Source organism: Mesoplodon mirus (assembly GCF_964341445.2).
Source record: "Mesoplodon mirus genome assembly, chromosome: 4".
Taxonomy (NCBI): Eukaryota; Metazoa; Chordata; class Mammalia; order Artiodactyla; family Ziphiidae; genus Mesoplodon; species Mesoplodon mirus.
In genome coordinates, this window is record NC_138979.1 from 36,928,963 (window position 1) to 36,954,818 (window position 25,856).

The 25,856-nt window shown below is 45.9% G+C and overlaps 1 protein-coding gene across 7 annotated transcripts in view; it reads right to left on the reverse strand.

Moving 5' to 3' along the window:
- The window catches only part of ZNF592 (zinc finger protein 592), a 60,762-nt gene extending 38,904 nt beyond the window's left edge, over positions 1-21,858 (reverse strand). For 2 of the 7 annotated variants that reach the window (XM_082618860.1, XM_082618859.1), the window contains exons 1-2: positions 7,637-7,733; positions 3,281-3,364 (exon numbers count right to left, since the gene is read on the reverse strand). Coding sequence is in view for 1 of the 7 variants with exons in the window: in XM_082618858.1 (XP_082474984.1) it covers positions 2,701-2,746 (46 nt within the window). In the remaining 6 variants the exon portion in view is untranslated. Of the gene's footprint in view, positions 1-2,700; positions 2,818-3,280; positions 3,365-7,636; positions 7,734-21,749 lie in introns of those variants that run through there. The other 5 variants (XM_082618861.1, XM_082618858.1, XM_082618866.1 and 2 more) reach the window with 4 other exon arrangements.
- Positions 21,859-25,856: the final 3,998 nt, after the last annotated feature.

The following is a 25,856-nucleotide window of genomic DNA, read 5'->3' on the forward strand; positions in this document are numbered from 1 at the left end:
AATGCAGGGGACACGGGTTCGAGCCCTGGTCTGGGAGGATCTCACATGCCGCGGAGCAAATAGGCCCGTGAGCCACAACTACTGAGCCTGCGCGTCTGGAGCCTGTGCAACAAGAGAGGCCGTGATAGTAAGAGGCCCACACACCACGATGAAGAGTGGCCCCCGCTTGCCACAACTAGAGAAAGCCCTCGCACAGAAACGAAGACCCAACACAGCAAAAATAAATAAATTAATAAACTCCTACCTCCAACATCTTCTTAAAAAAAAAAAAAAAGAGAAAGATGTACCAGAGTTGGAAAAGGTCCTGAGAAATGAGACTGAGCAGATGGAAGAGCTTTCTAATGAGAGCCTAAAAATCAGAACTCTATTTTATTCTAGAGAGATGAAGATTTAGGGGAAAGGGGAAACATAATTGAAGTATAGGTTTGTTCATCAAACCTCAACACTAGAGAGCAGAGGGCAGCATTTTTGAAGTTTGAAGTAAATAAAAGATATAGACCAAAACCAACAACAACAACTTAATCCATTAGTCAGAAAATATACTGATATTGTTAAAGGTAAAATATATAAATGTAGTAACATCCACACGTATTCAAATCCAGAATTTTTTTTAAAAGGCTCTGAGAAACTAAAAACAAGGAATTGTCACTAAATCCATGAGCTTTCTTTCCCTCAGCATTGAAGCCTTTGAATTTCAAATAACGTTAAACTTGGTCACCTGTTTTTCTTTTTTTTTTTTTTTTTTTTTTTTTTTTTTGCGGTACGCGGGCCTCTCACTGCTGTGGCCTCTCCCGTTGCGGAGCACAGGCTCCGGACGTGCAGGCTCAGCGGCCATGGCTCATGGGCCCAGCCCCTCCGCGGCACGTGGGACCTTCCCGGACCAGGGCACAAACCCGTGTCCCCTGCATCGGCAGGCAGACTCTCAACCACTGCGCCATCAGGGAAGCCCCACCTGTTTTTCTTAACAATATTAAGTTCAGCAATAACAGGACATCAAGGGGGCAGAGACACTCCAAATTTAAGAAAAGTCTGATCTCTATTCAGTATATTCTGTCTAATGAAACAAGGAAACAAATAACATCACAGATTTATATGATGAAAATGAAAGACCACATGATTTAGGGAACACTGGGCTGTGAGACAACAAAATTGTTTCCTTTTATTTGCCATCTTGTTGGATGAGGACTAGAAGGAAGGATCAGTATGTATGTTTTACAACCTGTAGGTGAACTCTTTACCCTACTGCCCCACATGACTGCATATGGCGTAGATATTGACATAAACTGTGTTCAATTATTGTTATAACAGTTAAGAGTTTAAAAATGGATAAACAGGGGCTTCCCTGGTGGCGCAGTGGTTAAGAATCTGCCTGCCAATGCAGGGGACGTGGGTTCGAGCCCTGGTCCAGGAAGATCCCACATGCCGCGGAGCAACTAAGCCCACACGCCACAACTACTGAGCCCGCGCTCTAGAGCCCGCGAGCCACAACTACTGAGCCCAGGTACCACAACTACTGAAGCCTGCACACCTAGGGCCTGTGCTCCACAACAAGAGAAGCCACCGCCATGAGAAGCCTGTGCACCACAACAAAGAGTAGCCCCCACTCGCCACAACCAGAGAAAAGCCTGCGTGCAGCAACAAAGACTTAATGCAGCCAAAAATAAAATAAATTTATAAAAATAAATAAATAAATAAATAAAATGGATAAATAAAATTTCCCCCAGCTTTCTATTTCAGAAGGAACATCCCAGGGGATAATAAAGCAAAAAATAACTCAAACTGTATGAAACACACACACACAGAGAGAGAGAGAGAGAGAGAGAGAGATTATTTAGCAGATCCTAAGAAGTACTTGAGTTGGTTCCCAGGTGGGAGAACTTCTGTACCAGGAATGGAAACTGGGCAAGGGGAAAGAGAGAATGAGCAAGCAAGCACAAGAGAAAGCTGCTACTCCCATGACTTGCAGGAACTTCAATCTGGACTCTGGCTGGAACATTGATCAGAAAGAGATACTGCTTCTATGGGTGGTAGAGAAGGGAGCTCAGTGAAACTTTAGCTGGATCAAAGGAAACAGAAAAAAAGAGTTCCACGTTCCTGGACCCAGAATGAAGCCCCAGACTGGGAATAGTAGAGCTAAAAGAATAAGAAATTGTGAACCACAGAGAACTAGCTTTCACCCCTATGCTGTCACCAATTACCTATGTAAGGATCTTAGGCAGGCCTTGATTTAATATGTAAAATTAAACTAACTTGAAGGGTCTCTGAGACCTTGAACAGGCTAGGCCACAACAGCTGGGCAAATTAATCTAGAACTATTGGATTTCTACACAAAACTTAAGTCCTAAAGTAGACAAGCAGATTCTCTACCACATATATACTACTGCCCTCCTGAATACACATCTGAGGCCTTCTTATAGGTCTAAGTGATCCCAAGTCACAGACGTTCTGAGTCAATCAGTGGCCAATGCTTCATTTCATGAGGCACCTGGCATTCTAATCATTAGCAAAGAACAGCCCAAAGAGATTCTCAGCAGTATACAAGAAAACAGGTGCCCCAACAGACCCAGGCAAAACAACAAAGCGTTTCACTTGTCTTTTCCTCTATCTGGTCTTAGTCCTGCCAATGCATATTTTGGCAGAATGGTTGCTGTAAAACACTTATCTGATCACAGAGACGTCCCAGTTCAAAATCCCCATCACCTTCAGTAAGTAAACTCTTCTTCCAGCGTGCAGAAGCCATTCCCATCTGGTCTGTGTCCACCTCTCCAGCCACTTCCCAGGGTACGTTTCAGTCACTGGTGTCAGAGCTTGAGCTGTTCCTCCTGAGTGGCCCCAAACATAAATCTGCCCGAGAACTCCTCCTCATCCCCAAGCTCCTGTTCCAGGGCCCCTCCTCCTGGATGCCTTCTCTCAGTCCTCTGCCCTTCCCTTCCTCCCTTCCTCTATGGCAGCGCTTCCCACAGTAGGCTGGGATCCTGAGTTTTCTCATCAGTCTGTGAGTCTCCCGAAAATTGGGGTCATATCCTTTACCTCTATGTCCAGGGCCTAACACACCTGGTTCCCAATGTTACGGGGGCTGTCACTGCTCCCACCCCTCCCAGAACCTTTCCTTGAAGCCTCTCCAAACCCTGGCTGATACACCTGTCCCTGCCTGCCCTGCCCAAGATGTCCGTCACCCAGAGGCAGCTTTCTCTTCTCCCCGTCTAAGCCCTTCCACCCCAACCAAAAATTCCATTTCCCAAGAACAGAATTGCATTGCAAGCATTCTAACAAGACTCACAGGACGTTAGAGCTGAAGTGGACCTCAGAAATGACCTGGTCCAGTGGCTTCCAAATGCCCGTCTGCAGACTGCTGCTGGACTGACTGCAAAAGAATAACATGGGGAGTGACTTTAAAACACAGAATCCCAGGCTCCACTGTGGAAATTCTGATTCAGTAGGCCTGGGATGGATCCCTGCATTTTTTTAAAAAAGCTTCCCAGTTGATTCCAGGGCACTGGTCTAGTCCAACCTCTTCATTTTATACATGAAGAACTGAGGCTCAGAAAGGGCAAGTTCTTCCATCAAATAATTACCAAATGCCAAGACTTATGCCAGGCACTGAGGACACAAAGGGAAGGCCCAGACCCTGTTTTTGAGTGCCCTCCCCTCCACAACCCACTGAAAACACCTCGCAACCACATACCTGTGAGTGCCACCAAAGGCTCATCAAGGGGACACAGGCTTCCTACAGGCAAGGAAGGGAGAGGGACTTTCTCTGACTGCCCTTGTCAGAAGTCATCTCATCCTCCCTTGTGCTCCCTTTTGTTTGACTTATTTCTCCTCATAATTTTCTACCTTTAATGTAGTACCTTTAAACTACCTTTAATGTAGTTTACCAGTAAAATGTTCTCTCTTCTTCTATTTCATAAGCCCCTCGACAGGCACTCACTGAATCATTAATTAATTGGTATCCCTCGATTCTAGACTTGGATTTCTACTTGGATAGGCATCTCAAATCTAATATGTCCAAAATCTAACTCTTGGAGTTCCTCCTACATTCCTTCTCATTTCAGTAAATGACACCTCAGTCCTTCCAGTTGCTTGGGCCAAACCTTGGCATCTTTGAGTCCTCTCTTTCCCTCATACCCTTCATCCAATCCATAAGCAAATCCCGTCAACTCTACCTTCAAAATGTATCCAAATCCAACCATTTCTCACCACCTCCAACCATCTTCTTTTCTCTCCTGGATTCCCACAAAAGCCTGATGACTGGTCTCCGTGCCTCTCCTCTTTTCCTCTACTACTCACTCGCAACACAGCAGCCAGAGTGCTGCTTTTAAAACATTCACCAGATCATGTTCCTCCTATACTTAAAACCCTTCAACACCGTCCCACCTCACGCAGAGTAAAATCCAGTCTTCACCCCAGCCTACCTGGCCAGGATGATCTAACTGCCCTCTCTCTCCTATACCTCTCTCTGTTGCCAGTCTGCTCCAGACTCCTTACTGCTCCTCAACCAAGCAGGGCATACTCCTGCTCAGAGCCTCTGCATTTACTATCCCCTCTGCTTGGAATGTTCTTCCCCTCAGATCTCTGTGGGCCCACTCCTCACTTCCTTCAGGTCTTTATTCAAACACCACTTTGTCAGGAGCCTTCTATGACCACTGTGTATAAGATACCAATCCCCACCCTCACCATCAATCTCTGTCCCTTTAGTCTGCTTCGTTTTTCTTCACAGCCCTTATAGCATCTGACACATTATATAATTGCTCATTTATTTATTTTCTGTGTGTAAGCTCCACTATGTTTACTAGACGGTAACCCACCATTAGAAAGGGGGAATGATGTGACAGGCTCATCTGTCCAGAACGAAGATTGTTCAAGGATAGTCACAGATTCCTAAGCAAGTTTATTACCAGTCAAGCAGCTGGCAAATTTGCTACATTGTTTGTATTTAGATTTTTAAAAATTTTTATAAATACAGAGACCTTGAGTGGTGATGGGGCCTTGCCAGTGGGAAAGGGTCTATCTGAAGTCACACTTGTCTATGAACGCTGGGCCCCTGCAGGACTAAGTTAAATATATTTTATTGGTGGAAAGTGCCTACTGGCCACTGTCCCCACAATAAGGTCATCTGTCTTGAGGACTGGATCAGTGTGACGCCAGTGGAGGGGGAAGGCTAGCTCTGAGAACCGCAGGGAAGAGGAGAACAAAAGGTGGTCTTGAGTCTTAAGAAAAGAGGATACAACTCTGGGAATATACCAAAAACTATTGAATTACGTTAAATGGGTAAACTGTATGGCACGTGAATTATATCTCAATAAAGCTGTTAGATTTTTAGAAAAGATAAAAAGGAAGAAAAGAGGATAGAACTGAAAGGAATTGGGATTATAAGACTGTACAACTGACTGGGATGATACAAGTGGAAACTAGGTATAGGCAACAAAGTTTAAGCAGAGCTAAGAACTGAGATAAAAACTGATACTTTGTAACCAGTACCCCCTTTTCCTTTCACTACTTGAAACAGATCTCAGCACTAAGGGACACTGCACTTTGTTAAAAGGGAACAAGACCCAGAGACAGAAAAAAGAGAGACAAGACTCCTCTTGTTCACATGCCATCCTTGAGGAGTTTCCCCCCACTGAACTTTGTAAAAGCATCATCTCTTGGTAGTAGGGATCCCCAAATTTAGGTAGGAAGCCAGTAGCCTCAGACCTGCTGGGAACCAAGCCTCCACTCCCTGAATAAAAGGGCCCCAGAAAAGAAAAAGTGGCCATTCCGCAGATCACTCCTTCCCCAGCTCTGGTACCCCTGTGTTTGGTGGCTCTGGGTGTGCCACCAATCTCATCTACCACAGGCAAACCACAGTCCCAAAGATCCCGAAATTAAAAGGCTGGGGCAAATGTACTATTAGTATTGAGGTGTCTCTTCAGTTCCCTTAGGTCGCTAAGGAGTTTAGGAGCTGGTGAGTCAAGGGCCTGGTAAAGGATGCCTCTCCCAGGTACTCTACTCTCACTCCCCTTTTTTCTCACACCTCCACACCTCCACCCACACCCACACACACACGTATACTCTTCTCCTTCCCATTCCTCTCTCTCCCCCTACTCCTTCCTCCATGCCCCTCTCCACCCCTCCGTCCTTTTCTCTCTTCCCCCCTCTTCTCTCCCTCACAGATGTTCTTCTTTATCCCCTTCTTCCTCTCTCTTCTCTCCTTCCCCTCTCAAAAGAGATCTGGGTGGGCTCTTTCACCATGGCTGCTCAGACCCAAGTGCAGCCAGCCTCCTGCAGGAAAGCAGGGCGCCAGCCAAGGCAGCTTTTCACCAACAACCCAGCATGGCAATGGACCCAACATCCAGGTGTCTGCATGTGTGCCCACTGTATATGTCCCTGGTGATCCAAGGGAGTGATAGAAAATAATGTGTTCAAAGGACATCCCTATGTGCCCTTCCACCATCAGAAAAAAATGGAATATTAAAAGTCCTTATCTTTTTAAGATATTATCTGTGAAATGTTCACAGATAAAATGATGTGATATCTGGGATCTGCCTCAAAATAACACAGGGCAGGAGGAAGAGAGCAGGGAGGGCATGTATAAATGAGACAAGATTGGCCATGAAATGATAACTGTTGGAACTGCATGAGGAGTACATGGGAGTTTATCATATTATTTTCTCTACATAAGCACATTTCAGTACACTAGGAACCAGACTCTTGGATAGTGGACTCTATGGGTGCAACTAGCTAACCACCAAGATCACACCCATTAGGATGACTATTATCAAACAAAACAGAAAATAGCAGGTGCTGGTGAGAATGTGGTGGAGAAACTGGAATCCTTGTGAATCGCTGGTGGGAATGTACCATAGCCACTACAGAAAACAGCATGGCAGTTCCTAAGAAAAATTACACATGGTGGATATAACACTTCCACTTCTAGGTATATACCCAAAAGAATTTAAAGGGGTCTCAAAGAGGTATTTGTACATCTATGTTCATAGCAACATTATTCACAATATCCAAAAGGTGAAAACAACCCAAGTATTCATCAATGGATGAATGGATAAACAAAATGTGACATAAATATAAAAGGGAATATTATTCAGCCTTTAAAAAGGAATGAAGTTCTGATACATGCTAAAACATAGATGAACCTTAAAGGCATTATGCTAAATGAAATAAGCCATATACAAAAGGACAAATATCGTGTGATTCCACTTATATGAGGTACCTAGAGCAGTCAATTTCATAGAGACAAAAAGTAGAACAGTGGTTACCAGGGGATAAAGGGGAAAAAGGAAAAGGGGTTGTTATATAATGGGTGAAGAGTTTCAGTTTGGGATGATGAAAAGGTTCTAGAGATGAACAGTGGTGATGGTTATGTGAATGTCCTTAATGCCACTGAACAGTACACTTGAAAATAGTTAAAATGGTGTAAATCAACTATACTTCAATAAAAATAATAACAAAAACACTAATAAAAAATTCTTGGATACCCTTAAAATATGGTTAAAATGGTCAATTTTCTTATGTATGTTTTACCACAATTTTTTAAAATAATGATAACTACCAAGGAACATTGAAAAAAAAGAAAAAATCACTTGTGTCCAAACTCTCAGCTCTTCAAGGCCAGCTCAGGTCAGCCTAGACATCATACCTCAGTGAGGTTCTCAAAACAAGGGTGTGGTGAGTATTGCTGGGAGTGTAGAGCTGTGGAGAAAGGAATAACTTCTAACTATAGGCACATGGTCTAGTTTCCAAACACCACCTAAGGAAAGAAGAAAAATAAAATGTTTTTTAATAGGTCTGAAGGCAAATGTAATTAAAGTAAGTTAATAATAATAATAATAAAGTGTAGGTCAGACCCCGAGAAGAATCTCCAAACCTAATTCAAAGCGGGCCTCAAATGTAGTCAAAGATAGAACTATCCCCAGTCCCAGATCTTCTCCCTTTCGCCTAGCATAGTGTGCTGGTTCAGAGCCCAGACTCTATGTGGGTTCAAAGCCCAGTTCTACTACTTACTAGCCATATGACCTTGGCCAGGTTTCTTCACCTCTGTGTCTCAGTTTCCCCGTAAGTAAAATGGGGGTTATAGGGGTTAAATGAGTTAATATTTGTAAAGCTCTTACAACACTGCCTTAAACATAGCAAATACACGTTTGTTAAGTATTCTGCCACCAACCTCAGTGGTCAGCAAGCTTTACCTCATAATTTTTCAGAGTGCCCCTGCAGACCACTGAATCCCTAAACGTCAGGCTGATTGGATGCATGCACAGGGGACAGAGACAGGGCAAGTGAAGGTCGGTTACCCCTCCTCACAGCTCATCCTCCAGTGCTCAGGAGGGCTGAGGAAGCAGAGGATCAAGGAGTGAGCAAGGGGACCAGGGGGCAGGTAGGCTGGGGGAAAGTCACAGGTAGGGGAGAGGCAGGGAAGCGACAAGCACCAAGCAGGGGATGAGAATAAGAGAAGACATGGGGAAAGCTGGCAGACCTTTTTTTTTTTTTAAATCTAAGTGGTCCTCAATTGTAACTGGACATCAGAATCACCTTGGGAACTTTGGAAACTACTAATGCTTGGCCACAATCTCCCAAGATTCCAATTTTATAGGCCCATGTGGAGAAACTAGTTAACAGTCCATCAGGTGCATGTACCCACAAATGACAGAATAAAAAGTCTCTTTTCTAATTCCGCTCACTCTCACTCTAATTCTGCATTCCCTCGTTTGACTTCATTTCTGTCTTAACTTTGACAGACCAGCATTTAGTTTGGATTCTAAATAGAGATATAGACAATATTAATGGAAAAACTTACAAGGGAATGGAAGGAAACTCATTATTCCAATTCTATAGAAGGGAAATACAGAAAACTTTTTTTCCTTTTCTTATTTGGATCTTCACATTTCAAAACATAAACTAACAAGCAGACACTGTGCTGTCCAGATGAGGATAAAGTCAGAAACCAGGGGATGGGGTAGGGAGTGTCTTAGATCTGATGTCCAAAATAAGTTAGTTCTGAGGTGCTCCAATGAGTGTGCCTGATTATTTATTCCAGGGTAACCTCAGTTCCTGCAGACACTAGATTCTTTAGGGTTATTCAGACCATCTCTGGTGCCCAATAACACAGTTTGGCTGCAGAGAGGGGCTGGCAAACCTGAGAATCAGGCTCCATTGACCCAGGCTGGCTGCTTCTCTCAGGCCACCCTACCACATACACACACGTGGATTTATAGGAACTTTACAGTTTATATAACACTATTGCCACTTCACAGGGAACTCGCCAGAACCAAGACTAATGCTGAGGCTCCTGCTTGCCTCCAACAACCAGACTGCCCTTCCACTCAGGAACTCTGAACCAGGAGGTCTGACTTCACATTTCAGTTTCCCAACATCATTTCAGTTTCCCAACATCCTCATCTTCCCAAGGTGCTACTGTATATGGCACACATTTTCCTTCAACTGGTATTGAGACATTCACTACAATCCTTGCCACAATTATGACACACCTTAGGGTGTTCTAAGACCGAGATTAGAAAACTGTACTAGAACACTGTTCTAGATTAGAGGTTCTTCCAACACCAGAAAGATTAAGAGCCCAAGAGATTCTAGGAAACGATTAAATTTAAGCTGCTAACTCTACAAGCAAGGAAATGAAGGCCCAGAGAGGTGAGGTAATCAAATGAGATAAAGTACATAAACGGAAGAGTTTTTATTACTGTGAAAGATTCCTGTTATTCCTGGCAACGTGACCGGCCCTGCCTTAGCTTCCCAGAGGGCCTGAAGTCTCCTACTCACAGTTACCCATTCAAATCTCTCCATCAAACACCCAGTAAAAGGCTTATTAACCCTCAGACTAGTGATTCTAGTCCTGGAAGCACATTAGAAACACCTGGGGAGCAGTGCTAATACCTAACCCCACCCCAGGCCAATTAAATCAGAATCTTTAGGGGTGGGGCCGAGCATTTTTTAGAAAACAACCCAGAGGACTGATGTTGTCTGGGGCTGGGAACCACGGTCTTTAGACCAAAGTATAGTCCAGGGACCACTGGCCTCAAAAATCACCCCAAAATCTTGTTAATGATGCAGACTTCTAAGTCCACCTGCAGACTGACTCAATAGAAATAAAGTGGGTTTCCCTGGTGGCGCGGTGGTAAAGAATCCGCCTGCCAATGCCGGGGACACGGATTTGAGCCCTGGGTCCGGGAAGATCCCGCATGCTGCGGAGCAACTAAGCCCGCGAGCCACAACTACTGAGCCCTCGTGCCACAACTACTGAAGCCTACGTGCCTAGAGCCCGTGCTCTGCAACAAGAGAACCCACGGCAATGAGAAGCACACGTGTCGCAACGAAGAGCAGCCCCTGCCTGCTGCAACTAGAGAAAGCTCATGCGCAGCAACAAAGACCCAATGCAGCAAAAATAAATAAATTAAATAAATTAAAAAAAAAAAAAGAAAGTGGGTCTCAAGAATCTGAAGCTGTGACAGTCACCCAGTGGTTAGAGAGCAACAGCGCTGGCACTGAGTGAGTCTTAGAAGTCACACCTGTGCTCCAGCTGACCCTGGAGTCCTGGATGCCCCAGTAGCTGGCCTGGGAAAGGTTCCCAGATGATTCAGACTCTGATGCCCACTCTAAGCTAAGAGCCCCTGCAGAAGCCCCACTGCTTCAATCACCAGCAGCTGTGGCAAACCTTTCAAAAAGAGAGCTAGAGTCCATTGTGGTTCTACACAGCCACCTGGGGCTTCCCATCTCACTCAGAGCTTCAGCTCAGGCCCCCACTAGGATTTACAAGCCCAGTGGGACCACCCTGGCCTCCTCTCCCATACCTTCCTCCTCCTCACTCCAGTTTTTCTCTCCACCCTGACTGTTCTTCCCTCAGATAAATGCATGGCTCCCTCTCTTACTCCTTCAGAACTCTGTTCAAATGTCCATTATCAGTGAGACTTCCTTATTTAAAGCAGAAAATCTGCCTCCCCACCAAACCTCTCTATCTTCCATCCCAGCTTTGTTGTTTTTCTCTGTAATACTTTTCACCACCTCTCATACTTTCTGTTTTACTTGTTTATTATCTATAAGACCTCACACACTGGATTACAAGCTCCATGAAAGTAAGATTTTTGTTTATTTTGTTCCCTGTTATAGTCCCAGTGCCTATAGTGCCTGGCACAGAGCAGGCACTGAAATATTTATTCTAGGAATTAATACATCAGGAACACCAATCTCAAAACATAACTTGTACCAAAAGATAATAAAGAAGCTGATTATACCAAAATCACTTCTCCACTGATCTTATCTTGGCAGAAGCCTTTTTAAAAACAGGCTAGAGGCCTAATGAAACAGAAACCATTTAGAAATAAGTATTTCCCGTCAATTAATCCAATCCAAATGGATTTGTGAGTCAAAGACAATTTGTTCTGAGGAACAGATAAAACTATGGAGACAGAAAATGGAGTTGAAAGAAGATAATCGAACAAATGGATTTCAGATACTGTCCTGGTGTATGTGTAGGTTCAGAAGAAAACCTGAGAGCACTTACAGCTACTCTCGGACAGGAAAGTTTCCAGTGGATCAGAAAGGACAGGCTCCCATCCAGGGTTACAGTCGGTGAGATGCAGGCCCAGTGCAGGATACGACGGCCCGCTTCCCACCAGATCCATCAACCTAGTGAACCTGGAGTGGACTCTTCCTCTTTCCCTTGTGCCCGCTTTCCCCACCTGCTTCCAAAACTCATTTGAAACCACGGACAGTACTTTAAGCTCTACCAAGTCGGGAGCACTAGAAGCTTTTGTCAAGGCCACACAGCAGCTGGGGAGAATTCTGCCATTACTAAGTCTCACAGATGTCATCTGTTCTGCTCCATGTCTCCATTCTTGTCCTTGTTACCGCTTTTCTTGCCACCTCTGGTCTCTCCCCACAGTCATCCTATATGTCTAAAACCAATCTTCCCCATCACCATTTTCACGGGTTGTTCACTCTGCTCAAAAACTTACAATAATTTCCTACAGCCAATCACATCAGCTCCAACCCTCGTGCAAGACTTTTGGGAACCTCTGTCGTCTAGGCCTAGACTTTAAATTTCAGCAGCTGCTTCTTCACCCGCCTTGAAGCACCAAATCACTGCCTTCACCTTCAACAGCACCAGTAAGAAATGAGACTGTACAGCCTGGAACAGACTGGACCACATCTCCAACCTCCATTCCTGCCCAAAGCATCCTCACTCTCCACACCATCCATACCCATCCCCCACAACAGCTTCTAGCCACACTGTCCTTTCCCACTCGACTTCCACAACACACACACTACACACATACATGCATGCTCATTCATTCAACTGATAATATTAGTTGAGCACCTCCTAGGTGCCAGGCCTTATCCTAGTCACTACAGATACCACAGTGAACAGAACAGACTAAGTCCCTCCCCATGCAGTGCTGACATTCCACTAGGAGACAAATGGACACAAACAAGCAAATTCATGATATGTCAGGTAGTCATATAGCCTTTCTCAATAGGAGTTCAACTGTCCTATTGCCTCAATAGGAAATCATAAAATGGAACGACTACATTCTCAATTCTGAAGCAAGTGAGAGTGCAAGCCACGTGAATACAGGGGAGAAGAGGTTTTAGGCAGAGGGAAGAGCAAGTAGAAAAGCCCTGAAGCAGGGAAATGCTTGAGGCATTCAAGGAACCCAAACCAGAGCAGAGGCAGTCACAGGAGATGGGGGTGGGAAGCAAATAATGGAGGGCCACTGTGAGGACTGACTTTCACTCTTAGATTGAAGGCTATAGGAGGACCTGGGGTAAAGGAGCGACATGCTCTGACTTTCACTGTAAAAGGATTACTTCTCTCTGCCGCCTATCATCAGGTAGTAAAATTATGAGGGACTTATTTTCTTCTTGAATGTTACAAAATTCTCTAAACTGAATATATATATATTTTTTTCTTTTTTACATCTTTATTGGAGTATAATTGCTTTACAATGGTGTGTTAGTTTCTGCTTTATAACAAAGTGAATCAGTTATACATATACATATGTTCCCATATCTCTTCCCTCTTGCGTCTCCCTCCCTCCCACCCTCCCTATCCCACCGCTCTAGGTGGTCACAAAGCACCGAGCTGATCTCCCTGTGCTATTCGGCTGCTTCCCACTAGCTATCTATTTTACATTTGGTACTGTATATATGTCCATGCCACTATCTCGCTTTGTCACATCTTACCCTTCCCCCTCCCTAGTAGGTCTGTGTCTTTATTCCCGTGTTACCCCTAGGTTCTTCATGACATTTTTTTCCCTTAAATTACATATATATGTGTTAGCATACGGTATTTGTCTTTCTCTTTCTGACTTACTTCACTCTGTATGACAGACTCTAGGTCCATCCCCTCATTACAAATAGCTCAATTTCGTTTCTTTTTATGGCTGAGTAATATTCCATTGTGTATATGTTCTTTTTTTTTTTTTTAAGGCTGCACCACACGGCTTGTGGGATCTTAGGTCCCCGACCAGGGATCGAACCTGGGCCCTGGCAGTGGAAGCTCGGAGTCCTAACCACTGGACGGCCAGGGAATGCCCAATTTTTTTTTTTAATTTTTATTGGAATATAGTTGATTTACAATGTTGCATTAGTTTCAAGTGTACAGCAAAGTGAATGAGTTATACATATACGTATATCCATTCTTTTTTACATTCTTTTCCCATATAGTCCATTACAGGGTACTGAGTAGAGTTCCCCGTGCTATACAGTAGGTCCTTATTAGTTATCTATTTTATATATAATAGTGTGTATATGTCAATCTCAGTCTCCCAGTTTATCCCTCCCCCCCACCCCCTTACCCCCTGGTAGCCATACCATATTTTTTAAATGAAGGAAAAACAATCTTCCTAATCCTTTAAGACTGAGCCCAAATTCCACCTCCACTCAAAGCCCCCTGTACCAGCGTTAGGCCATGCTGTACCCTAGACCCTGGTCATCAGGACCAGTGGGGTGGCCCCAGTGTTAGCAGTACCTGCCTGCAGCAACTAACATTCATGAAAGTTTCTTCTGCTGCCCTCACTTCTCTCCTGTCATGCAGGAACATGTCCCTTCGGACACTCTTGCCCCAAGTGCCTGCCTGGGTCCCAGTATTTCTCTCCATTAACTTAATTAATTCCTGGTAATTAAAGTTACAGTTTAGTGATGAACTGCTAAATGACTGGTGGCGCAGTGGTTAAGAGTCCGCCTGACGATGCGGGGGACATGGGTTCATGCCCTGGTCCGGGAAGATCCCACATGCCATGGAGCGGCTGGGCCCGTGAGCCATAGCCGCTGAGCCTGCGCATCTGGAGCCTGTGCTCCGCAACGGGAGAGGCCACAACAGTGAGAGGCCCGCGTACCGCAAAAAAATAAAAATAAAAGACTGACCTCTCAAGGGGTGTAAATAATTTTTTTACTCTTTATACAGTTTTTTAAATTCTTTACACAGTTTTTGAAATTTTTATTTATTTATTTGTTTGTTTGTTTGTTTATTGCTGCACTGAGTCTTCGTTGCTGTGCGTGGGCTTTCTCTAGTTGCGGCGAGTGGAGGCCTGCTCTTTGTTGCAGTGCGCAGGCTTCTCATTGCGGTGGCTTCTCTTGTTGCAGAGCACAGGCTCTAGGCACACGGGCTTCAGTAGTTGTGGCACTCGGGATCAGTATCTGTGGCTCGTGGGCTCTAGAGCACAGGCTCAGTAGTTGTAGTGCACAGGCTTAGTTGCTCCACAGTATGTGGGATCTTCCTGGGCCAGGGCTCGAACCCGTGTCCCCCGCATTGCAGGCGGATTCTTAACCACTGTGCCACCAAGGAAGTCCCAGGTGTAAATATTTTAAAAGGGGACACTAAGTGGAAAGGCAAACGTCTTCAGACTCAGAGGAATGCAGCTATAATGTTGGAACGATAGGCACTAGGGTGCCTAGTTTGTGGGTAGGTGGCTACCTTCTCCTAAAGGGTACAGGTGCTTAGAAAAGCAATGTCAAAGGGAGACAAGTGAAGTAATGAAGGATGAGATTACATCATTGCCACCACCTCTCTCCTCCCAAATGGCCATTCAATCCATTTTGAGTACCAGAGAATGTTCCCCAGAGGTAACCCCAGCCATCTCAGAGGGGTTACTTGTGTGAAAGTAACCACCACCATCAGAAAGAAAAGCCCCCTTAAGACACTACTGGTCTGGAAGCAAATTGTTCTCCAACTGCTTTCGGTGGGGGAAGTCCTTGAGGGCAAAGTTCATCTCACATGATTCTTTTATGCTCCACAGAGCATCCAGCTCTGTGTTGCGCCCAGCGTGGGCCTTTCATAAACAACTGTAGATAATTGATCATTGATGGCCCAGTTGTAAAACGGCCCCAAAGGATTTTTTTTTCAAAGGATTTTAAATACACATAAGCATTCTAACTAAGAACAACAGTAGTATTAATCACACACCTAATATTTTTCAGGGCCTGAAGATTTATAGCCTTAATGACGTCTCAGACAGTGAAGCAGTTTTTACAACCTCAGCCAGTTCAGTTCAGGTCTGGAGAGTCTAACAAGGCAAAGGCAGAGAGCAGCCCTTGTCCACACACACCCGAGCCTCGGCTGGGCCAAGCCCCAGAAGAATCTGAACAGCTGCTTGTTGCCCACCCCTGGACTCCCTTCTCCTCCAAAAATGCCAAAGCTCTGCCTCAGAGGTGTTTTCAGGCCCTGGAATAGCCTTGAGAGGCTTGCAGTTACAATGGTCACCTTGAAGGTCACCTACCTTCAAGACCTCTCTCTCTGGTCTCACTCTGCCCTTGGCTTGCTAAAGAACAACTTTAACTTCAGAACTGAATTGACAGATGGGAGTAGAATGCTGTGAACGGCAGCAAACCAGGGGAATAAAAGTGGAGCCAGAACCCACTCCACTGGCTCACATTCAGCTCCAGCTTGCTAAGGGCAGTGTGGGTAAACGTTCCTATGCCCAATGACTGGATGGATATAAGGATGAAGTAGCTCCCTGCCTCACTCCCAGGATGGACTGAACCTCCAGTAGGAGGGAAATTCCAGGAATGTATGTGAGGTTCATACATAGGAACCCCTCTCTTTAGCATCCCCCATGTCAATGTGTAGGAGACTAAGAGCCCTGTGGTCCGTGGGAGAGGGCCCAGGGCCATGCCCAAAAGAAGTGACTTCTTTAGAAGCATGCCCCCAAAAACCACCCAACAAATGAAGCTAGAAGCCTATTCATTCTGCTCATCAGCTCCTCCCAGATGGGTGCAGCCGTGGCTCCCTGAATTCAGGAACTATACCGATCAGAGTTTCTAGCCTAATTCACCTGCTGGGGAGAGCTGTCTTTACTGCATATCTACCAAAGGCAAGCCTCCTTGCCTACCGAGGAGGGATAGCTAGTTCCAACATCATACCTCTTCTAGAGGGACATATTTCTGGGCAGTTTGAGTTTTTGCTTTAGAGCATTCAATGTTTGCCTCTAAAATTAAAAACAGATTTACCCATTGTTTTTGTAAGAATGACATATAAACTTATAGAAAATTCAAATGACAGGCAAAAATATAAAGAAAAAAGTAAAAACCACTCTAATCCCATCACTCAGAGGTAAGATCTGACATGAACTCTGTTCTGCAGAAGAAGTGAACCTATTCTGAGTTAAACCTAGGGTGTTGCCCTTGCTTTTCTGGATAAGTCTGTGGATTTAGTTTTCAGAAGACCCTTAATGCCACCCCTGAACTACTCGAAAAAATTTCAGGGGTCTGCAATATTTCTGGAGCTCACAAATGGACATTAACCAAGTCATACAGACTCCCTGCCCCCCACACACACTGACTTGAGGCCAGGAGTTCATCTGTTCAGCAGACATACCCCTTTTCTTCACTCAACATAGCATAAGTCTTTCTATAATCAATCACGTAAATAGACATCATCATCCTTTTCATCTCCTGGAGCGTGTAAATGAGAGGAAGCGGGACACCATTACCTCTTGATACAATACCTTTAGAATCTGAAATGGAGTATTTGGGTAAATGTGACTTTACCCAAAGTCACACAGCAAACAGAGGACACCTGTTCTCTGCTGATGAATTTGAGGAATGACTCTGTGGTGACACCAAACTCAAAAGGTGTTCATTAACTTTTCTTTCAGTCATAAAAAGGATCCAATGTGCCATTTCAACACATACATAAACACTTCCCACTGTCAAATAAAAATGAATGGTTGGTTGAAGTAGCACTTTTATCCCTAAAAACATTTCCCCAAATTAATAAGCTAATGGATATCCCATCCCATACTCCTAAAGCATGAAGGGGGAGAACAATGGACCAGATGCCCACAAATGGAAACATACACAGACTGTGGGTATATGCAACTGCTCCACCTCACAGGCATCAACAGTAGGAACTCTCTCCTATTCAGGATGCTCCTATTTTTGTAGGAAAAGAAAAAGTTAAAACAAACGCATATAAAGATAGTGCTGGAGATAAATGTCTAATAAAAACACTAAATATTAAAACAGTAGCTCTAGGTTATAAGATTTATCAGTTTTATTTCATTTGTATACCTATCTGAATTGCCTAAATTTTCTACATGAATGTTCTTCAGAGTTTTAAAAGAAAAATAATTAATCCATAACCTAGGTTGGTCTATTTGGATTTTATTTTTTGCTGTAGAAAAATACAGATTCAAAACTCTAGAGGGTCCACCACTCTTCCCAGTTTTGTGGAAGCAGAAGGAAGTGTTAAGACGAAGCTCAAACCTCATGAAGATTGCAATCCAACAGGAAAGCTCACCATGACCACGCTGAGTAGAGGGCAAGAATTATTACCTTCTTTTCTGTCTCCAATGTGTAGGGAAGATGAAAATCCTAAACCAATCTCTCCTTCAAGTGCAACCAAAAGAAACTACCCCTGCCCCACCTCTTCCAAGAGTTCACAGACCTCTGCTCTCCGAACAATTTCCAGTGCATCTGTCCACAACCACCCCTTGGCCACAAAATTACCCACACCACTTGGTATCTGCACACTTTCTCCAGTAATCCCCTTTTCCAATACTTTATCTCTAAAAAAGTTATTCCTCCTTTTCCTTAAGTTTCACAAACACAGGATCCCACCCAAATGGTAGAGAATCATTCATTCTATCAATTAATCATTGTTAACTACACTGTATAGAGCTTGAGGAAAGATTATGTTCACAAAAAGGGTTAGTTTTCATGGAGCCTGAGAAAAACAAACGGGAATTGAGGAGCAAGAGTTTGTTAGTCTGTCCCAGCCCTGGCCAGAAGTCAGGGAGTGGGGGTGGGGAGGGCCATGGCCAGAGGAGGGAAACATCTGTCATTCTGCAGTTTCATTTCTCAAGGCTAGTTAATACCCTGAGTTTATGCATCAGTCTCTTCCAAGTTTGGTTAATCAGTCTCCCTGGATCCAATCAGCTCTGCGTGCCCTACAAACTGAATTTCAGGTTTATGAAACTGAGAACAAGATCCTGAAGCACAGAGATCCCACCAAACTAAAGTCACCTCCCAGGATGACATCTCTCTCCAGTCTCTAACAGCAACACCCATCACGTGATACGTATTTGATGCATCCAATAGTCTCTGATATGTCCCTGTGACTTACAGAATTAAATCCAAACTTGACCTGCCTTTCACAAGCCCAACTCAGCTTACCAGCCTCATCCCTGGACAAACCAAGTGTCTCATGGCTCCATGCTTTCACACATGACTCTCTCTTCATAGACTGCCCTTTGCCCAGTCTTGCTTGCCTGCAAAACTTCTGTTCTTCCTCTAAAGCCCAGTTCAGAAGTCACCTCGCCCTAAAGCCTTCCCTACTTCCCCAGGCATTTAGTTCTTACTGCCCTCAACTGTAGTTCTCTAACTACAAAGGCTTTAGAGAATTTGTTAAATACATTGTAGCTCATTCTTTTAATTATCTGACCTCCTCTGGATACCGTGAGCTTCCTGAGGCAAGGAACTCACACTGTATCCATAAGCCCTAGCACCGTGTCAAGACTGAAATAAGAGATCAACCTTGAAGGACTGATCACATGGAACACTGGCATTAAGTTATTTAGAGGAAAAGAGTCTCACAATATTCAAGAATTAAATTGCCTATATACTTAATCTCATCCAAAATGACAAAAGGGCACGGAGGCAGCATGGGTGTTTAAAAATTTTAAGTAATAATAGCAGCTAACATTTGTACTAAGTTAATTTGATCAGCACAACAACCCTAGGAGGTAAGATACATTTTTCTGCATTTAAGCTGAGAAAAGCTTGAGGCTTTTCCAAACAGGAAACTGAGGCACCAGAGGGGTTAAATAACTCAAAATCATTCAGTTAGTAAGTGGCAAAAGCAAGACGCAAACTCGATAGTCTGGCTCCAGAGCCAGTGCGCTCTGGAATCAGGAAGATCTAGGTTTTAATACAGATTATGTTACAAATATGGCTTTGGATAAGTCATCTAACTCCTCCGAGCTTGTATATGTAAAGGGGGCAGGACAACCCCTTTCTCTTAGAGTGCAGGGAGGATTAAGTTAAATATGATAATGTTTGCAAAAGTCTCTAAAATGGATTCTCCCACCTAACAGGCACTCCAGAAATGTTCATCTATTTTCCTTTCCCTTCATAAAAGCTGGGCAAAATAGTCTCTCTGAGGAAAAGGATCCTCCCCCAGACTGCGTGAGGCTTTTCGAAGCAGATCAAGTAGTGTGGCCACTCAACACAGAAAGCCTTGCCTTACCTGTTTATCTCTGTCCATACCAGAGTCCTTTTAAAATGTAAATATCATCGTGTCACTCACTTAAAACCTTTCAAAGGTTCCTAATTACACCGGGGATACAATCCAAACTAAGGAGGGAAGGCATTCAGTCCCCAAGGCCCCCAGTGATCTGACACACCTCTCTATAAACTTATCTCCCCTGTCCTTTTCCCCCTCCAGCCATACAGGCCTCTTTCACTTCCTCCAACTTGCCAAGCTCTCTGCTGCTCCACACATGGTTAACTCTTCACCCTCCTTCAGGTCTCAGCCTAAATGTCACTTCCTCAAGGGAAGCCTTCCCTGAGCCCCCAACCCAAATCAAGGCCCATATCTCTTACCACTCTCTTCACCTTTCTTTCCTTGTACTCAGCACAGTTTGAAATGATTAGTTTACCACTTCCTTCAAAGTTTTATTCGAAAGACACCTTCTCAGGAGGCCTTTCCAGACCACTCAAATATAAACTCAGTCCCTACCCAACAACTCATATCCTCCTTCCCTATCTTCTTTTTCTCATTAGCACGTATTAACAGACTATATTTTTATTATATATTTTATTGTCTGGCCCCTTAGAATGAAAGCTCCACAAGGGCAGTTATTTTTGCTTGCTTTCTTCACAACATCTAACAATGGCTGGCACATATTGGTTGACAAATATTTGTTGTTGAATGAAATTTCAAGATTATTTATTATCGGGCCTTCTCACTGGTCTATGAGCTCAAGCTAAAACATGTCTTTCTGGTTTCCCACTGTACTCCCAACACCTAGTCCAGTGCCTAGCACATAATAAGTGCCTAGTAAAATTTTACTAAATGAATCAAAGCCATGACCAGTGGAAAAATTGGAAAATGGTCAAAATATGTGTTAGCACCTTGCTTCCTCTTCTCTTTCACTGTATAATGTACCTGTGAGTTTGAGGAAACAGACCCCTGAAATCCCACCAAGCACCTGCCAGGCATCTATCTGTCCACATCCTGTATCCTCAGCCACACTGTACACACCAACAGATGCACTGTACAGGCCCTCCAGAACACAGAGCTGAAGGCAAGTGGGCCAACCCTAAGCCAAATACCATCTTACCCCCAAGTCCCATTCTCTGACTGCCAGTCCTATTCTAGGCTAGTCCTTGGTGCCAGACATGCTGCCCTGGGTGGGCCCGTGGATTCATTCCAACCCAGGATTTTTAATGCCACCTCTGGCCTACTCAGAAAAGAAAATAAAAAAGTTAAAAATCCCTGAGCAGCTCGAATAATCCTGGGGTTCTCAGAAGCAGACATACCTAAGGTCGTACGGACCCCTCCCCCTCACATGCGCTGATCCAAGGCCAGGAGGCCATCTGTCCAGCAGACGCTCCCCGTCCTCCCTCGGGTCACATTGAGCCTTTCCCCCCCGAGTTGGCAGGAAGAGCCCCTGTAGAAAGACAATCTCCACCCTGATCAACAGGCCTGGTCACCCCCTGGGCCCCCAACTCTGGAGCAGGAATACCCGTCTGCTCCCGAAAAAACCTCCCCCAGGGTCAGAACTTGGGCGGAGGTGGGGGGAGGGACTGAGGGGCGCCAAAAAAGGTCGATCCCCCAAGTGTCTGTCCCGTGACGACGCCAGCTCTTCGGGCGACCGGGACGGTCCGGCTGACAGGGCGCCCCAGCGGGGGAAAGTGGCACCGTTATCCGTCCCTGGGCGGGGGGCCGCGGGCTGACGCCGCGGGCCGACGCCGAGGGCGGCCGCCCGTCCCGCGCCGGGAGGACAGCAGCGTGCCCGCCCGGCGGGGTAGCGGCGGGTCGGGGTGGCGGAAGGGGCAGGCTGCCCGTCCGCCGGGGGCGGGGTGGGGTGGCGGCCGGGGCCCGCCAGGCGGCGGTCAGGGGAAGTGGCTGCCGCCTCAGGCGGCGAGCAGGGTCCGCCTGGCTGCAGGGCCGGGCCGCGGTACGGGCGCGGGCTCGGCCTCGTCCCTGGCTCTGCTCAGCCCCAGCTCGGGCTGGGGCGGCCTCGGCGGCGGCCCCGGCCCACAAGCCCCGCCCGGCCCGGCCCGCGCGGGGCGCTTACCTGGCGGCGGCGGCGGCTGCAGGCCCCGGGCTCGGCCGCGCGCGTCCCCAGCGCCGGCTGCGGGAGCCACAACATGGCGACGGCGGTGGCGGGCGGGGCTGCGGCTCCGGGGGCGGAGCGGGGGCGGGAGCCGGCCTGGCGGCGGGACCTGGCTGGGGCCGCGGGCGGGGGTTGGGGGGGGCAGGCGGAAGGCGACTTGGACCTGGGCACCCGCCCAAGGCGGTGCGGCTGAGGGGCTGCCCCGGCCTGGGCCCGGCTTCTCGCCTCTCGCCTACCGCCTACCGCCTCCCGCCCCAGGCGGGCTGCGCGGCACCGACCCGGCGGTGGAGACAGCGGCGGGCTGGGCTGGGCTGGGCTGGGCGGGGCGGGGCGGGGCGGGGACGGTGCCGGGCAGAGCTGGACCCTAGACCTCGCAGACCTAGGCCGAACCCCCACCCTCGCCTGACCCGTCTGCCCCGCCGAGCACCCGGCGCGATTCCGGCCCGGCGCCCGCTCCCTGCAACCTGGGCCTCTCGTTCTCTGAACGGCCTCCAGGGCAGGGGCCTTCGGTCAGGGCTGAGGTCCCCCACTAGAGGGCCACGATCTGCCTACGCGGCTGTCTCGCCCCAGCGGACAGCGAGCGCCTCTGGAGCCGGCACGGCGTCCTCTTCCCTCAGATCTGGCACCTAGTGGGGCCTAGTAGGCTGTTAAGTGAAAGGTAGCAGAGGTGGCGTGGGCCTGGCACTTAGTAGGTGCGCCAATGTTAGGTCATCGCTGGATCTAGGGACTTGCAAGCAGGCCTGGAGGTGCGGGGCGCTCTGACATGTTGTTTCTGGGGTGACCGTGAGACCCGCGGCGAACAGAGTTGGAGGCCTGGCAACGGGTGCCTCCCAGGGGTAGACTGCAACATCTCTGAGTTACAGGGGAAGCTATGACTGTGCGAGGTGAGAACTCGGAGAGGCGGGCAGATGGCCAGGGCAGGGCCTTACAAGAACCCAGAGTACCTGGAAACTGGCGGCGTTATGGTGGCAACTAGGTTGAGGGTGTGAGAGCACGGAGATGAGGCCCTGGTGTCTGGCAGTGAGCACCCACTGCTAACCACGGAGAAATGCCCTCTGAAGAACCGGGAAAGAGACGCCAATTTGCTCGAGGGGTGCAACTGATTTTCAGCCAGGGCCTACTATGGGCCAGGCTCTAAGCTGAGTTGACCACTTGGGTAGGGGGTGTGGGGTAGTGAAGCAATGAAGGCAGTAAAGGGTGATGATTCCAGAAGTTTGGCAGGAAGAGGGGGAAAAGAGTAAGCCTATAGCTCCAGGGGTAGTAAGAGTAAAGGAGAGAGGTGATTTTTTATTTTTATTTATTTATTTATTTGCGGTGCGCAGGCCTCTCACTGTTGTGGCCTCTCCCGTTGCGGAGCACAGGCTCCGGACGCGCAGGCTCAGCGGCCATGGCGCATGGGCCCAGCCGCTCCGCGGCATGTGGATCCTCCCGGACCTCCTCCCGGACCGGGGCACGAACCCATGTCCCCTGCATCGGCAGGCGGACTCTCAACCACTGCGCCACAAGGGAAGCCCTATTTTTACTTTTTCCTATTTGAGGAAGAGCTCTCAAAGGAGCTGAGAGGGGAGAATAAAAGATAAGATATAGGATAATTAATGATGCGTGATCTCAGAAAAGAAAAAGGAAATAGGGCTGAGGAAGGGAGAGGAAGAAATCAGAGAAGAGGCACACCTCTTCCTGCTAGATTTAAAGGATACACAAAGATAGAAATATTTTGAGGTGAGGAGGCATGCATACTCAGCCCTGCATGTTTCCATGGGTCAGCGGCCGGGATGACCCCCAAAGTCAACCATAATTCTGCTGGGGGGTCACTGCCCTTTACAATTTAAATGCAATTGGCTCAAACCCCTATTCCACTTAGAGTGGGAAACCCAGCATACCTGCCAACATTTCCAAAGATTCACGGGAGAACTTAACGTTTCTTCAAATTATCACTGGCCCCAATTTCTTATTTCCAAAAATATACTCCATTGTGCTCTTTTAGGAAATTTGTCACTATTCCCTGGATACCACTCCATGTATATTCCCCCAAAATACAGTACCATGCTGTGAAAACAAGCAAAATGCCCAGTGTTATATGATTGTTAAATGATAGTTCATTTGTAACCATTAAAAATCATGTTGAACACAACATTGTAAATCAACTATACTCCGATATAAAATTAAAAAAAATTTTAAATCATGTTGAAGAGAAAGATTAATGACATGGTATATACTTGTAATTAAAAAGCACATCATAAGATGATGTGATACCGGGACTTCTCTGGTGGTCCAGTGGGTAAGACTCTGTGCTCCCAATGCAGGGGGCACCAGTTCAATCCCTGGTCAGGGAACTAGATCCCACATGCATGCCACAACTAGGAGTCCACATGCCACAGCCAAAAATAAATAAATAATAAATAAATATTTTTTAAAAGAGATGATACCAGCTTGTAATATATAAATATACATAAATGTGTATCACACATAGACTTTTTTTTTTACATTTATTTGCATTGGGTTTATTGGATAACACCATATTGAATATCTTTAATCCCAGAATCTTCTTATTCTTTTTTTAATTGAAATATAGTTGCTGTACAATATTATACAAGTTACAGGTGTACAATATAGTGATTCACAATTTTTAAAGGTTATACTCCATTTATAGTTATTATAAAATATTGGCTATATTCCCCATACTGTACAATATATCCTTGTCACTTATTTTATACCTAATAGCTTTTACCTATTACTCCCCTACCCCCATATTGCCCCTCCCTTTCAAATTTTTTAAAATGCAAGGTGGAGAGCAGGGTAGAATATAATTCCATTTTTTATAAAAATTATATACATAATTAATATTTACACACATATATATTTGCTTATCCAGGCATAGCACATATCTGATGGACACAAATGAGACTGGGGAGGGAAACTAGATGGTTGGGGGACAGGAGCATGAGGGAGACCTTTTATCACCATATGCCCTTTTGTGCCCTTTGGATTTTATACCATGTGCTTTACCAATAAAGAACAAATAAATACAATTTAATTTTTTTAACGCATATACTTTTTTAGTAGTGTTCTGGATTACCAGGTATAAACAGGAAAATAAAGCAGGGCTCTGGACAGCAGACCTAGCTATTTCTTCTTTTTTTATTATTATTTATTTATTTATTTTTGGCTGCGTTGGGTCTTTGCTGCTGCGCACGGGCTTTCTCTAGTTGTGGCGAGCAGGGGCTACTCTTTGTTGCAGTGCGCAGGCTTCTCTTTGCAGTGGCTTCTCTTTGTTGCGGAGCACGGGCCCTAGAGCGCGCGGGCTTCAGTAGTTGTGGCACGCGGGCTCAGTAGTTGTGGCTCACAGGCTCTAGAGCACAGGCTCAGTAGTTGTGGCGCACGGGCTTAGTTGCTCCGTGACATGTGGGATCTTCCCAGACCAGGGCTTGAACCTGTGTCCCCTGCATTGGCAGGTGGATTCTTAACCACTGTGCCACCAGGGAAGTCCCAGACCTAGCTATTTCCAGAGTCCCCTCCTGTGCCCAGAGGCTGCATGGTGTCCATCAAAGAGAATCACAGAGGGAATCAGGAGACTTGGCTTCAAGTCCAGCCTCTGTTACCAACTCTCTGTGCTGCCCTGGACCGGTCACCTCATCTCTCTGATCATCCCCTTCCTCTTCAGTAAAATGGAGGCAATAGTACTTTTTGAGCTACGTAATATAAAATAATATCACACATAGATTTTTAAATGGTATTTTTATTTTCTTCTGTGACTTCTTATTTTTACAGTAGTACATTAATATTTACCTTGAAATCAGGAAAAATGATATTTTAAAGTGTATTTTTATGAAAGGTATTTTTTTAAAGATATTTATGGAATTCAGAAGAAAGATATTAGGAATCAGGAAGGGAAATTGGAAATGGATATTTGAAGGATGGATGGGACTTTGACAAGCAGAGATGGGCTAATTGAGAAGGCTGCCCTATGCAGAAGGAACAGTACAATGATACAGAATGAGAAGTTCAGCAAACACCAAGAGGTCAGTTTGGTTTGAGCACAGATTCATGTGGAAGAAATCTAGGTGAATC